This window comes from Lissotriton vulgaris, chromosome 6 (assembly GCF_964263255.1).
Source record: "Lissotriton vulgaris chromosome 6, aLisVul1.2, whole genome shotgun sequence".
Classification (NCBI taxonomy): Eukaryota; Metazoa; Chordata; class Amphibia; order Caudata; family Salamandridae; genus Lissotriton; species Lissotriton vulgaris.
Window position 1 is genome coordinate 975,964,553 of NC_141694.1, and position 15,027 is coordinate 975,979,579.

The following is a 15,027-nucleotide window of genomic DNA, read 5'->3' on the forward strand; positions in this document are numbered from 1 at the left end:
GGGGCAGCCTTGTGCTCCCCAGGCAGTGTCTGGTTTCATTGAAACCTCCCTACTCCAATCCACTATCTCCTGTCTGGGGTGGTTTGACACCGCCCTGTGACAGGAAACTCTTTGTCCAGGCCTCCTCTGCCGGGTTTCGGTCAGCAGCAGGAGGTCAGACCCGTGTCTGTGGCAGGGGCATCCATTTTGTGGATCTGAGGCTCATTTTAAATCAACCGCGTTTCAGTAAAGTAACATGTCTTCTCCCTCTAGAAGGGTGGAATGCTACCCCCGTCGCCAGAACTGGCGAGGGGGTAGTATTCCAATTCGTATGACACCTTACACGACATGTTTTGATAAAGCCAAACCAAAGTTGCTATATAACCGCGAGGATTATAATGCGCTTAAGAGTATATGGTATGGCATTATCCCGGATCAGCTTAGGGAGTTGTTCCCGACAGCTGCAGACAGGCTCAGCTCATGCCAGAGCACCATCTCACATAAAACCACGCACTCTGCCTCCAGGATTGATGAGGCCTTCCATAGGAGTGGCTTACAGGCTATATATGTGTCCAGATATAGGTTTAGATATAGGTATACTATATCTAAGCAAGGGGTGATTACACCCACTTGCCCCAGCTGAGTGATCAGCCAGTTGTGTCAATTTAGATAGCCAGCCAGGGGTGGCAAAAGATATGCTGCAGCCCCTGGTAGGCCTTGGATGCACCTATGCCCTGGGCACCTATAGTGCTCTGTACAGGGGCTGATAAGGTGACCCAAGCCAATCTAGTTATGCACCTAGGGTACATGGAATCCACTTTACAGAGAGAGCAGATAGCCTGGGGCCCTGATTAGCAGGGAACCAGGCCAACTAAGTCGAAAACCAGCTAAACACAGGGCAAAAAATCTGGGGTAACCATAGTCAGGTAGCCACCTTCCTACATAACCCCCCCCCAAACGAAAGGAGATAAGGCTATCCTTGGACAGGTAAGCCTTTATTGCCTGAGTGGCCATATAAGGAAGTACCTGCACTAGCATGGGTACCCCCTGTCTCATGGTCCACTAAGCAGTCCCTCACCCTAGGGGTATTAGAGGGTCTCCACCATAGGGAATCACTACCTTGGGTGTGTTTATGCAAAGTTAAAGGCTGGTTTGGATATGGAGTATTGAAGTGAGGCTCCACTATTTTTGGGCTCAACTTCCTCCAATTATCTTCCACCATATGTGCCTTTCTTTCTTCAACTGAGTTGCACTGAGCTCTCAGGGTCAACCTCTGGCTACCTAAAGCTGGAGGCTGGGTCCCTCTGTTTGGCTTGCTGGAGGGACAGTTCAGGTTTGGGCCCTTTGGGTCCCAGGTTTGGCTGTGCCCAACAGAATCCATCTGTGGGAGGTCCCTAACTGTTTTTAAGGGGGCTCCCTCAGGAGTTTTTAAAGTTTTCACCTTACTAGGCCTACTAGTTTTGGTGCCCCTAATCTGTTGATGGGGGTGCTTTATTTGACAGGGGGCCCTCTGGGTCTCACTGTCCTTCTTGTCCTCTGCAGCCCTGGGCTGACTAAGGCAAGGTAGAGAGGGGCAGGTTACCTGCTCCAGACTGGATCCCACCTGAGAAGGGTCCACTGCCATCAGAGGCTCTGTCAGGCCAGGCCTAACAACCTCTGGGGCAGTTCCTTCATCAGGGGTAAGATCAGGTCCCTGAGGAGGCTGATCATGTCCTAATGTCTGGTGAGGGGGAGATTTCTCTTCCTCCTCCATGCTCTCAGTTTGGGTGGAGTGATCCATCATTTCAGGCTTCACAACACACATATCTGTTTGAGTTTGGGCTGTGGCCATCACAGCCCCACCAACCTTTTCAGGAGGAGACTCAGTTTGGGTTTCTGCTGTTATCATAACAGCTTTGCTACTCTGTCTTGGAAGAGCTTCTGGTAAAGATGGGGCAGAGAGTTGCTCAGCCCTACCAACCTTTTCAGGAAGGACATCTTGAATTGGGGCTATAGCCAGTACAGCCCCACTAACCTTTCCATTGGAATTTACCATTCTAGAATGGATTTCCTGTTCAACCTCAGCCCAGGCTGAGATTTCCAAATCATTACCCAGTAGACAGTCTACAGGCAAGTTTGGTGACACTGCCACTCTCTTTGGGCCAATGACACCTCCCCAGCTGAGACTTACTACTGCCATGGGATGATTTGTTTGGATACCATCAATGTTTGTTACCTGGTATGTGGCACCTGGTAAAAGTTGCTTAGAGGGGACTATACAGTCAGCCACCATGGTGATGCTAGCCCCTGTGTCTCTAAAAGCTTCAACTTTCAAACCATTGATGATGGGTTCCTGTCTATATTTGCTCAAGGTATTTGGGCAAACAGAGAAGTTGGCAAACCCCATGCCAGTCTCATAGACAAGATCATTTGGGGATGGAGACCTGGATAGGCCAGGGTCCCCTTGGGCTCCAAAAGTAAACCCACCCAGATTCCTGGGTGTGCTCCCACTTCCTGGGGGATTACTGCTGACAGTAACAGGAGGTGTTGGAGCTGGCTTTGGAGGTATGTTTTCTTTATTGCCATTCTTGGGACAACAGTTGTCTGTTTTGTAATGCCCAACCTGTTTACAGGCATGGCAATAAGGCTTTTTCTCTGTTGAAGAAGTGTCTTGGGACCCACCCCCCTTCTTGGAGTTTTGGGGCCCTGGGGAAGTGTTTTCTTTACTTTTATCCCCACCCTTATCTTGAGGCTTGGTAGACTCCTTCTTCTGGTTATTGTCCTGATTCTTAGGCCTAATCCTGGTTCTGACCCACTTATCTGCCCTCTTTCCCAATTCTTGGGGAGAGGTCAAATCTGAGTCCACCAGGTGCTGGTGTAAGAGCTGGTTCTGACAATTACTAAGGATCTGCTCCCTCATAATCAAATTATACAATCCTGTGAAGTCATGTACTTTGCTGCCATTCAGCCAACCCTCCAGAGCCTTAGTTGCACAATCAACAAAATCAGTCCAGTCCTGAGTCTGTGTCTTCTGGGTATCTCTGAACTTTAACCTGTACTGTTCAGTGGTTAAGCCAAACCCATCTATCAGAACACTCTTCAGGATTTTGTAATTGCTGGCATCCTCATGTCTGACAGTGAGGAGCCTATCCCTCCCTTTCTCTGAAAAGGAGTACCATAAGATTGCTGCCCACTGTTCCTCAGGAACCTGCTGTACCATGCAGGCTCTCTCCAGAGCAGTCATCCATTTGTGGATGTCATCCCCTTCCTGATAGGGGGGCACAATCTTTGTCAGGTTTCTACTATCATAGGACCTGGGTTTCTCTTTAGGAATTTTGCTGCCACCAGTGGCATCTAAGCCACACAATTTTCTTTCTCTTGCTAAAGCAAGTTTAGCTTGAGCCAAGGCTACCTCTTCCCTTTCTATTTGGAGTTGGACAGCCCTCATCCTGGCCCTATGCTCTTTTCTCTGGGAGGAAGTCATTCCTCTTTGAGATTCTCTTGAGGCACTAGAAAGGTGAGAGTCCCTTGACAGAGATCTCTCCCTTCTATTACCTGGGAGAATTTGGTTATGAGATCTGGAGTGGTGCTGGCCCCCTCCATTCCCATGTAGGTCCAAGTTGGCCTGGTTAAGCCTGGCAACCTGTACCTGGTTTCCCCCCTGATCCTGATCTTCAGGCTCATCTACATCAGAGCCTTCTTCTTCTTCTTCCTCCTCTACTACATCATCTTGAAGATCCTCATTCTCAGGGGAGTTTATCCCTTCCTCTGTTTCTAAGGGAGTCTGACTCACCTTATCTAGGTCATCCTTTTCTAGGAGAGCTACTAGGGAAGGAATGGTAGGGCCTCTGCCCTTTTTTAGCCCCCTGGCTGTGCACAAGGCACTCAGGTCTTTGTGGCTAAGGTTGTCATATCTGGATGTTGTCCCTATAGGATCAACTATTACAGGAGCAGAGCCTGAAGCTCTACCTGTATCAGACATGACTGCTAGTGAGGTGTAAGTGGTGCACTTACCTACACTAAGTGGTTTCCTACTGTACCTTGCTAGTGAGTTGTAGTCAGGGTGTGCTACTCCCTTTAATCTACAACTACTAAGTTCAGTAGAACTTAATATGCTAAGCTTTTGATTTATATGTACCTAGAGGTACTTGATGTGATCTTTCAATTTGATAAAGATTGCAATGGTAAAACAAACAGCAAGCTCAAATCCGCACCGCTGCACACCAATGTGAGAAGTTGGCCTGATATGTAGTGTTTCCAATTCTGGAACCACTGGGTATCAGTCCAAACAAACCCCAAAGATGTCAGGTTGTAAGTCAACCTTGTAGACAAGCTATCCTAGTGGTAGCATGGACTAAGCAGCCTTAAAGGCTTAACTTAAGAGGTCGTGTTAAGCGAGCTGTTTTACCACATACAATCCTGTAATCAAATGAAAGGACACCACATAAGTATATATTATAAAAATATATGTATTTATTTCTAAATTACTCCCCAGTACTCTTTATGAGGAAAGGGGCACAAGCGTTAAATCAAAAGCACTGTTACACATATAAAGTTGCACGTTTATGGATGAGGGCGGGTGGCCACTCAGACCATATATCAAAAAAGTGGTATAAGTAACACTTTACGAACAATGGTTAGGCCTAGGGCCTAGAGATTCGCTGGGAGCAGTCAGGACAAGCAATGAAGAAGTCGGGAGTAGCCCACAGGAGACGGGTGCAGCACGGAAAGTGCGGCGCGCACCAATGCACTGTCAATGGTGCGTAAAAGTCAATTAAAGTGAATTAAAAGATACTTCCGCTGAACCTAGGAACACAAAACTTTAGACACAGACCCTAGAGGTGTGTACCAGTGTAAAGACACCGGCGTTGCAAAGTTACCTCACCCACAGGCCGTGGGTGCACAGGGTCGAAGTGGCGTCGGGTTCTGTCACGCAGGTTCTTGGTGCTTGGAGCTGTTGCAGCTGCAGACGCTGTGAAGCAGAAGTGTCCGGTGCGATCCAAGGGTGGATCGAAGTAGAAAAGTACCTGAAAGCAGAGGGGACAGAGTCTGGGTCACTCAGCAGTGACCAGGGTGGAACCAGGACGGAACCAGGCAATGTCGGGCGCAATCAGGCGGTTGTCGATAGGCTTCTCTCCGCTGTCACGTGGGCTCTGGGGCATCTGCGACGTCCAGGAGCAGGTCACGATCTGTCCCACGTAGGCTCTCGCCGTCAGCACCGTCGGCTTGAAGATTGTAGCAAACAGCACTTGGCAAAAGCAGTCCACGCGGAACCGGGAGATTGCTTATCACTCGAACCAGGAGGGTCAGAGTGGGTGCTCCTTTTCACAGGAGCTGGTGCAGATCTGGAGCAACCAGAAAAGCAAGTCGGATTTCAAAGTTCGTCGGCACAGGGGCCACAAGCCAGCTGGCAAGTGACCGGGCCAACGCGTCGAGCGCACACAAGCAGAAGGGCCCCACGCAGCACTCAGCGAGTGTGGAGGGGTGAGCTTTGGTGCAAGTGGAGCTCGGGGCTGGGGCTTCTCAAACCCCGGTGTACAGCTTCGAGGGTCACTCGTGGGCCGCACGGTCAGCGTCTCGTGGCCTTTTCAAGATGGCGTGCCCCACGCTTCCGGTCGCCTCCACGGGTCTCAGCTCTGCAGGGACTGTGGATCGGGCAGGTAGAAGGCAGGCAAGCTTGATCTCGTCGATCTCTGTCGCTCGAGTTCCGGCGGGAACTGCAACAAAGCAAGGGTCGAGGGCTGGATGGTGCCTGTTTGCACAGGGTGGTCACTCCTTGACCACAAGGGAGATTCTTCAGTCTTCTCACGTCGTGTAGAAAGTCGAAGGGTCCAGATTTCGTTTCTTATGTTTCTTCAGGATGATCTGAGGTCCGTTGGGACTGCTCCCCCTCTTATTCGAATCTCGGGGGTTGGACATCCTGCTAGGTCCCCTCCTATGGGTGGGACCCAGGAAGGGGGTGGTTACACCCCTCTCCTTTGATCCTGGCCGCGCTGGGACAGGGGCTGGGAGGCCCCAGAACCGGTTTGGCCGGATCCTGCAAGGGGCAGCCTTGTGCTCCCCAGGCAGTGTCTGGTTTCATTGAAACCTCCCTACTCCAATCCACTATCTCCTGTCTGGGGTGGTTTGACACCGCCCTGTGACAGGAAACTCTTTGTCCAGGCCTCCTCTGCCGGGTTTCGGTCAGCAGCAGGAGGTCAGACCCGTGTCTGTGGCAGGGGCATCCATTTTGTGGATCTGAGGCTCATTTTAAATCAACCGCGTTTCAGTAAAGTAACATGTCTTCTCCCTCTAGAAGGGTGGAATGCTACCCCGTCGCCAGAACTGGCGAGGGGGTAGTATTCCAATTCGTATGACACCTTACACGACATGTTTTGATAAAGCCAAACCAAAGTTGCTATATAACCGCGAGGATTATAATGCGCTTAAGAGTATATGGTATGGCATTATCCCGGATCAGCTTAGGGAGTTGTTCCCGACAGCTGCAGACAGGCTCAGCTCATGCCAGAGCACCATCTCACATAAAACCACGCACTCTGCCTCCAGGATTGATGAGGCCTTCCATAGGAGTGGCTTACAGGCTATATATGTGTCCAGATATAGGTTTAGATATAGGTATACTATATCTAAGCAAGGGGTGATTACACCCACTTGCCCCAGCTGAGTGATCAGCCAGTTGTGTCAATTTAGATAGCCAGCCAGGGGTGGCAAAAGATATGCTGCAGCCCCTGGTAGGCCTTGGATGCACCTATGCCCTGGGCACCTATAGTGCTCTGTACAGGGGCTGATAAGGTGACCCAAGCCAATCTAGTTATGCACCTAGGGTACATGGAATCCACTTTACAGAGAGAGCAGATAGCCTGGGGCCCTGATTAGCAGGGAACCAGGCCAACTAAGTCGAAAACCAGCTAAACACAGGGCAAAAAATCTGGGGTAACCATAGTCAGGTAGCCACCTTCCTACAGTCAGGTTTCGTCGATGCTTTCAATGGAGATCTGAAAAAAAAGTGCTGCAGGCGGCCAGTGGAAGAGATGTCCGGGTGGATCCAAGTTTTCTAAACTCAGAAATCCTACTCACTGGTGACTTTAACATGTGGTTAATGTCAGTCCTTCAAAAAAATGAGGTCACCAAATCACATGATAGCATCTGGGTGAAACCACCGCAAGCCAAGCCTGGTTGGCACAAGGACGATCCACATGGAAGTTCTCTACAAGGTAACCTTGAAAATCTGGGCCTAAGAGCCTTAAATGGGCGTTATCCTGCTGACAAGCCACCTCGATTCTCCTATCGAAAAAAGGCACTTCATTAATTGACTATACCTTCGTCAGCATTTAGTTGCTCCATCAAGTAGCAGGATACTGTCTTGGAAACAGAACAGAAAGTGATCACTGCCCGCAAGAAATTATTCTGAGGACTTGCCTTACACAACACAAAAAGGTAAGGGACTTGCCATCTGAGAGCCTTACAATCAACCTCAAACGCATTAAATGCTCCTTTAAGAATCTTCAACTCATATCAGCAGAGGCTAAACAAATAATTGAGCGCCAAACGTGCCCGGACAACTTATGTGCCAACTGGTCAACATTTGCTACCGAACTTACTGACAGATTCGCGAAACCAACAAAACGCACAAGTCAAACTGATCAAAAGTATACGCCGCACTCAAATTCTGAGATACTATCTGCAACAAGATCGATGAATCGCTTATGGCGGGCTTTAAAAACTGATCCAATGGATCCCATTAAAATAATAAAATTGAGAGAGGCCCGCAATCACCTCAAGAAAGCAAAACGAGAACTACGCATAAGCCAATGGAACCTGTTTTGGGTCAAACTGCAGCATGACATTAAAACAAACAGCTCTGCCAGGTTTTGGCGCACAATCAATAGTGCATCTGGGCGCACATCCAAAGTTGCTTCTTCGAGCATTCTTGAAATAGAGTGGGTTGAATTTCTCTTTTCCCACTTTAATGACCAGGAACTGCTCATTAACCATCCAAATCCCCCTCCCATGGACACATTAACACAAACCGAGATTGTCCCGGAACCTCTCCTGAACACTTCAAACTCCCTAAAGAAGCTAGGCCACAAAATGACACCAACAAAAGAACGTCACTCAACCCAAAGCTGCGTCAATTTTGCGACAGTCCAGAAGGTCGAAATTGAAAAAATAATAAAAAAGGGACGCAAAGATGGCACGCCTGGTCCAGGTGGAATTCCTCAAGCTCTGTTCAAGGAAGATGCAACTTTCTGGGCTGCGAAACTAAGCCCCCTTTTTAACACATGTCTGCAAAACAACACCATACCGCCCTCCTGGCGTGGATCCATCCTTGCACCAATCTTCAAAGGTGGGGACAAAAAATCCCCAGGGAATTACCGTCTCATCGCACTCATTGACAACGAAGCAAAGTATTTTGCGGGAGTGCTGCTCAACTCACTTAGGGCATGGGCTGATGAAAACTCTATAATTCCTCCGAATCAAACTGGTTTCACAATAAACACCGGTACCTCAGTCAATCTCATGACCCTTTCATGCTTGATTGACCAAGCGAAATTCACTTTATATGGGGTTTATTGACTACCAAGCGGCGTTTGACAATGTCAACAGAAGCAAACTCTGGCAGAAGTTGTCCAGACTTAACATTCCAGAGGCCCTCCTAAGAGCCATACAACTCCTACACCAGGACACATGGGTTAGAATTAAGATCGGGGACGGCTCAAGACTGTCTCGCCCGATTCCGACGGAAAAAGGCCTCAAACAGGGTTGTGTCTTGGCCCCGACACTTTTTAACCTATTCTTAGCTGACCTCCCTGAAGCTCTTAATAAGGTCAACTCCCACGCTCCCAAACTATCTGGCTTGCCGCTGACAAATCTATTATATGCTGATGACGTGGTACTGTTAAGTAAAACAAAGATCGGAATGCAAAGACTTCTGGATGCTACTTCCGACTATTCAAACAACAATGAGCTTAGCATCAACAACAGGAAGACGAAAATGTTAGCGGTGCACTCAAGGAAAGTTAAGAAACTGTCTTGGGCTTTGAACAATGAAAGCATTGTCGAATCAAATTGCCAAAGGTACCTTAGAGTCACTTTTAACAACAATGGAAAATACAAATCCCACCTAGAAGAGCAAAAAATGAAGGGTACGGCACTCACTTTTGCAATCGGACTAATTCTAAAGAAACTACAAGGCCCTACTCTTGCACCCACACTACAGGTGGCTCAGGCAAAAATCATTCCTACCTTAACTTACGGCAGCGAAGCTTTAAAAGGTTTGGACAGTGACCATCTGGATAAAATAATTACTAAGATCTACAGGTCTGTGTTCAAATTACCAAACCATACATCACCGGCACAAATTAGGTTGGAACTTGGCATCTGCAAACAACGATTGGCCAGAGCCATGTCTTTCCTCGTGTGCAGTCACAAATTGAGGTTATCAAAGGAGGGAAGTTTAGGATACCATTTGTGGGCCAGCATTGATAACAACTCATGGCGAGCAGGTCATGAATACTGGTCAAAAGGCTTAAAAACCCTGTGCCTAAATGACCTCTGGAATTTGCACGCTAGTCAGATGGAATTTAAAAGGTTAGCAAAAATCAGCACCAAACAATTATCAATAGTGGAAGACAAAGCCAGCCTTGCAAAAAGAAGTCATGGGTGGATGACCCTTCAATCCTATGCCTTGCTAATTCCACAGCCGTACCTTACTATATCGTTTAGTGCTCGGATGAAACTAAGTTTTTTAAAACTGAGACTGGGAGTTATTAACCTGTTGACTCATTGGCCAAAATGGAAAAGAGAACATGGAAAAGTTCAATGACGACTTTGTGGGACCCACAAAGAAGATATCATACACATCATATGCCTGTGCCCTCTACTATTGACAGAGAGACGGGCCCTACTCAAGCATCATTGGAATAGAAACATGATTAGAAGCTGTAGAGCAGCAGTTTTGGCCCGTTTCGACCCTAGGAACACTAAATTAAATTGTGCCCTAGTAAGATTCATGGAGCGCGCTGCAAAAAAACTTACTGAGCTGCCCAGAGTTTGCGACCCCCCATTGGAATAATGCTGCCAAATTTTACTGGCTGTTGCTGGCTTTTTATGAATATGACTTTTTAAATGGAAGCTTCATTTGTTATCATCTATACATACTGACTTTTAATGAATTCTAAATGCAATCTTGAACCTTTTAAATGTTTTGTACTTGCAATGGTTTATTTTTAAATCACGCAATAAAGATTATTATTATTATTATTAGTGTGGATCGGTGTAGTGAAGAACCTGAAAGCAGAGGGGACAGAGTCTGGGTCACTAGCCAGTGAGCAGGAAGGAACCAGGAAGGAACCAGGCGATGTTGCGATGATCTCGGGTGAAGAGGTGAAGCTTGTCTCTGCAGTCTCAAGGACCAGAAGGCGTCGATGACGACCAGGAGCTGGATTCAAGCTGTCCCACAAAGGATCTAGTTGACTGCGGTGTCGGTATCCGGATTGGACCCAACAAGCCTTGGCAAATGCAATCCACGCAGGAAGTGAAGATTAGCTTCTAGTCAGACCATCAAGGTCTGAGGGGCTTCTCCTTTGCAGGGAAGCTGGAGCAAGCTTGGAGCAACCAGGAAAGCAGTTTGGTTTCTAAGGTTTGTCTTCAGGGGGTTCACTAGCCAGCCGGCTATCAACCGGGAATACGCGTTGAGCTGAAATGCAAGACAGGGCGGCACTCGTGGAGGGCTGAGCTCCGGTGCAAATGGCACTTGGGTCTGGGGTTTCTCGTACCCCAATGCACAACTGCGAGGGTACCTCAGTAGTTGCACGGTTAGCAAAATGCAGGATGTCCAGCGTGTCCGGTCCCACGTCTCTCGTGCCCGCCATGGGTCTCAGCTTTGCTGTGGATGTGGGTCGGAGTAGGAGAAGTCTGAGAGTCCAGTTCCTGTGTCGCTGAGTCTTCGGGTCCCTGCGGGAGCGTCGACAAAGTAGACCGGCAAGTTACTGATGGTGCCTGTTTGCACAAGGTGGTCACTCCTTGACCACAAAGGAGATATCTTCAGTCTTCTGGTCAAAATAGAACGTCGAATGTCCAAGAGTTTCGAATCAGAGTTTCGTTCCAGGATAATCTAAAGTCCTGGGGACACAGCACCGATCTTTATACTAAGAAAATGGGCTGGATTACCTGCCAGGTCCCTCCTATGGCGGGACCCGGGAAGGGGGTGGTTACACCCCTTTCCCTTTGTCCAGTTTCGCGCCAGAGCAGGGATGGAGTGACCCAGCAACTGGTTTGAACCGGGCTATGCATGGAGCACCTTGTGTCCCCAAGGCAGTGTCTGGAAAAGCAAATTTCGATTCAACCCACCCTGCCCCAATACACTACAGGCGGTCTGGAGAAGTGCTAGCACCTCCCTCGACAGGAAACCTATTGTCCAGGCCTCCCTTGCTGGAGTTTCCCCCAGCAGCAGGAGGTCAGACTTGTCTGTGGCAGCAGCATCCATTTTGCGATGCTGGGGCTCTGTTTAACTTTAACCGGGTAAAGCAGGAACATACATGTCTTTTCTCTCTAGAAGGGTGGAATGCTACCCCCACCGCCAGAATTGGCGGGGGGGGGGTAGTATTCCAAAGTGTTTGACACCTTACACGACATGTTTTGATAAAGCCAAACCAAAGTTAGCATTAACAGTGAGGATTATAATGCACTTAAGAGTATATGGTATGGCTATATCATAGAACAGCTATGAGGAGATGGTTCCGAAAGCTTCAGGGGGGCTCAGCTCATGCTAGGGCACCCTCTCATATAAAACCAAGCACTCTGCCTCTAGGATTGTCGAGGCCTACCATAGGAGTGACTTATAGGTGCATATGTGTCTATAAATAAGGTAGATATAGATATACTATATCTAAGTAAGGGGTGATTACACCACCTTACCCAAGCTGAGTGATCAGCCTGTGGTGTCAGTTTGGATGGTCAGCCAGGGGTGGCATAATACATGCTGCAGCCCCTGGTAGGCCTTGGATGCACCTATGCCCTGGGTACCTATGGTACACTATACAGGGGCTCGCAAAGGTGACCCAATACCCACTCAGGCATGTACCTAAAGTACATGGTATCAATTTAGAGAGAGAACAGCTGGGCTGTGGGTCTGATTAGCAGGCCCACAGCCACACTAAAGTCGAAAAACCAGAGAATCACAGCAAAAAGTTGGGGTGACCATAGGAAGCAGACCCTACTCTCCTACACATGCGGTAGCCTGGATGAAGGATGCTTCAAAAAGCATGGTTGCTGTATGGATTACCTCCTGAGCACTGCTGTTCCTTAAAAGAGAAATCCCTTACTTTAACTGTCCGTGGTGGGACTTCCCAGAGCCAAAGCAGTGTTGGTGTGTTTTTTTTCCATGTAGATTGTTTGTTTGATGTTAATGCAGGGCGACTTTCTAGGCTACTCTACATGTTCTGCAGCCACTAAGCTCTTGATGCTCTATCCCTCGCGGGCGCACAGTTTTGCGAAGCTGCCTTAAGAAGTCAGTTTGCTTAAGCTGTTGGCTGTGCATTTTGCCTTCCGGGCAGTTCACAGGTGTAGTATTGGGATAGTCTGCGTTCTTCTTTCCCTAGTGTCCCCCAGGTCCCTTGGCCATTGCAGTCACAATACTAAGCTCTTTTTTGAGGCAGGAGATTGGCAACGAAGCATCCCTGCAAGGGAAGAGGGGATATGGCTGCATTTTAGTGCCGACCCCCACGTGTTGCCACCTGGGCTATGTTCTTTATTTGTTGCTTTGTTAAGCAGTGTCTAGTCCCGCCACTCTGTAATAGTGATAACCACATGTTCATAGTAAGATCTTCCAAAGTAGGAATAACGGAGCTCCCTTAAAGTTAACTCCTAGTTTATTGGATCCACCAGCAGGTGTATGGTAGGGCTTTAGCCCTACCAAACGGTGATTTAAGGGAGCAACTATGATTGGGTAAAGGGATTATTCTAGCATTAAGCTACTATAAGATCATTTGAGTGACTCATCCCGTCAATTGGTATAGCCTTTCTGTATAAGTTATAATTACTGCTATGTGACTTATTAGTGATCAATCTGTGATGTTTTCTTTTTTTTTTAGAATTCGTACTGTTGTGAAATATTGCAATGCCCTGCAACAATGATCTCATGTTTGTTTTATTGTGTTTTTAAGTGCTTATCAGATTGTTGTGGAGGAGCTGCACTCACATCGAGCAAAGCGGGAAACCGGCGGCATTGAATGTTACCAGATTCCAGTGACCTATCAAAACTCTGCCAGTGGAAGTTCCCCTTACTACTTTGCTGCTGAGCTCCCTCCAGGAAACCTTCCAGAGCCGGCTCCATTCACAGTGGGGGACAACAGAACATATCAAGGCTTTTGGAACCCACCGCTAGCTCCTCAGAAGAGATACAACATATATTTCCAGGCAGTGAGCAGTGTGGAGAAGGTAAAATCCTACAGTCTGCTATATTCTCTAGCTAGACGAATGGTTTGCAGTCCCTGTGCTGACATTCTGAAATGTGCACTAACTTAAAAGCTAGTCCTAGTCCTGTTTACCTAGTTACAGAGAAGCAAGCGAAGAGTTTCACTGCCGGGTACAGCTGGCGAATTGTAATATTTCACTGCTGAACCTCAGTAAAAACATGCAGTTTATAGCCACCCACTTCCACTTTAAGAACGGTGGATTCAGAAATCAGTTTGTTTCAATAGGATTAAAATCGAGAGCTCGGAAACGTGGCTGATTTTTCTAATTCTTCTTATGATCAGGACTTTTGCTAGGGTGAGATGATACTTGATTGAAAGAGTATTTTTATATTTGATAGTGCCCCTCTCATTTTCCAATGCTTTTTCAGGTCAAAGCGCCTACCAGACAGCACAGCTAAACACTTCTTGGGAACATTTTGAAAGCTGACCTAAGAATGCATTCCACCCACTGCTTACCATTGGCGTAGTGGCTTGTAATTCACATTTGCTTCATTTCCGTTTGTTGGCTTTATTTGTTTTTGGCAGTCCAGCATGTCTTTGTCCCTCCAGTGAAGCGTAGCCTGTTTACTCTATTTTTCAAGGAGTGCTCCATTTCTGTAAACCGGTCTTTAAATGTTGTTGTTGTTCTAGTCACATTTGCTGTGCATTCAAAGACAGAGGCCAACTGTCATGCTCTGTCTTCTAAGGGAGTTTGGAGTTTACTTTTCTTTCTCTGACTTCAAAGTGAAAGGATTTATCTGACAATCTGGAAGTGTGAAAGGAAAGGGTTTTTTTCTAGCACACAACATAATTTGAATGTCTGTTAATGAAGTTGGCAAATATTTCAGAATACATCTGAATTAGGAAAGCAAAAACAAAGCACATTTTATTGTAACCCTGAAGTGTGCTGGAAACAAATATTTTATTACGATCAAAACAAATCAATACATTAGGTGGTGCCATTTCCACATATTATCGTTTGTGCGCTATACAGTTTTATCAGTAAAATTGCATATCTGTGCAAATATAATACATTTCAAATGAAAATGTGTTCTCTGTAATGGCAGTGCACTACCACTGCCATGTACACTCCACAGTACTCTATGCCCCTCTCTCCACACCAATCCACTCCACAACATTCCATTCTACTCCACTCTGACACACAAGCCTCTCTAAGCTGCTCTACTCTATGCTTCTCTACTCTCTGCCACTCCACAACACACTAGTCTACTACACTCTGTGACACTCTACTCTACTCCACTCTACTAAATTCCACTCCAATGTACGCCACTCCATGCTGACACAGTACTTCACACCAATCTATGCCACTCCAGTTAAAGACACTCTGACAATGTACTCAACTCTACTCAACTCTGACACTTCACTCTAGACCATTCTACTCCACTTTACGGCAATCTACTGTACGATACTCTGACACTCCACCAGGGACGGCTCCTCTGTTTAAGCGGAGGAGCGTTGCCCCAATGAAATGCCCCCAGAGAGAAAAATAAAATGATAATTAAGTGAATTTGTTACCATTTTATTTTTCTTTCCCCCATCCCAAATGGAGCGTGAGGGGGAGGGGGGGGGTTGGGGAAGCGGGCAGGGCTGC

The 15,027-nt window shown here is 47.3% G+C and overlaps 1 protein-coding gene across 7 annotated transcripts in view; it reads left to right on the forward strand.

Moving 5' to 3' along the window:
* The window catches only part of PTPRK (protein tyrosine phosphatase receptor type K), a 1,685,403-nt gene that overhangs the window by 1,258,677 nt on the left and 411,699 nt on the right, over positions 1 to 15,027 (forward strand). For all 7 annotated transcript variants that reach the window (XM_086927009.1, XM_086927007.1, XM_086927008.1 and 4 more), the window contains exon 12: positions 13,125 to 13,398. In XM_086927009.1, the coding sequence (XP_086783135.1) occupies positions 13,125 to 13,398 (274 nt within the window). The remainder of the gene's footprint in view (positions 1 to 13,124; positions 13,399 to 15,027) is intronic.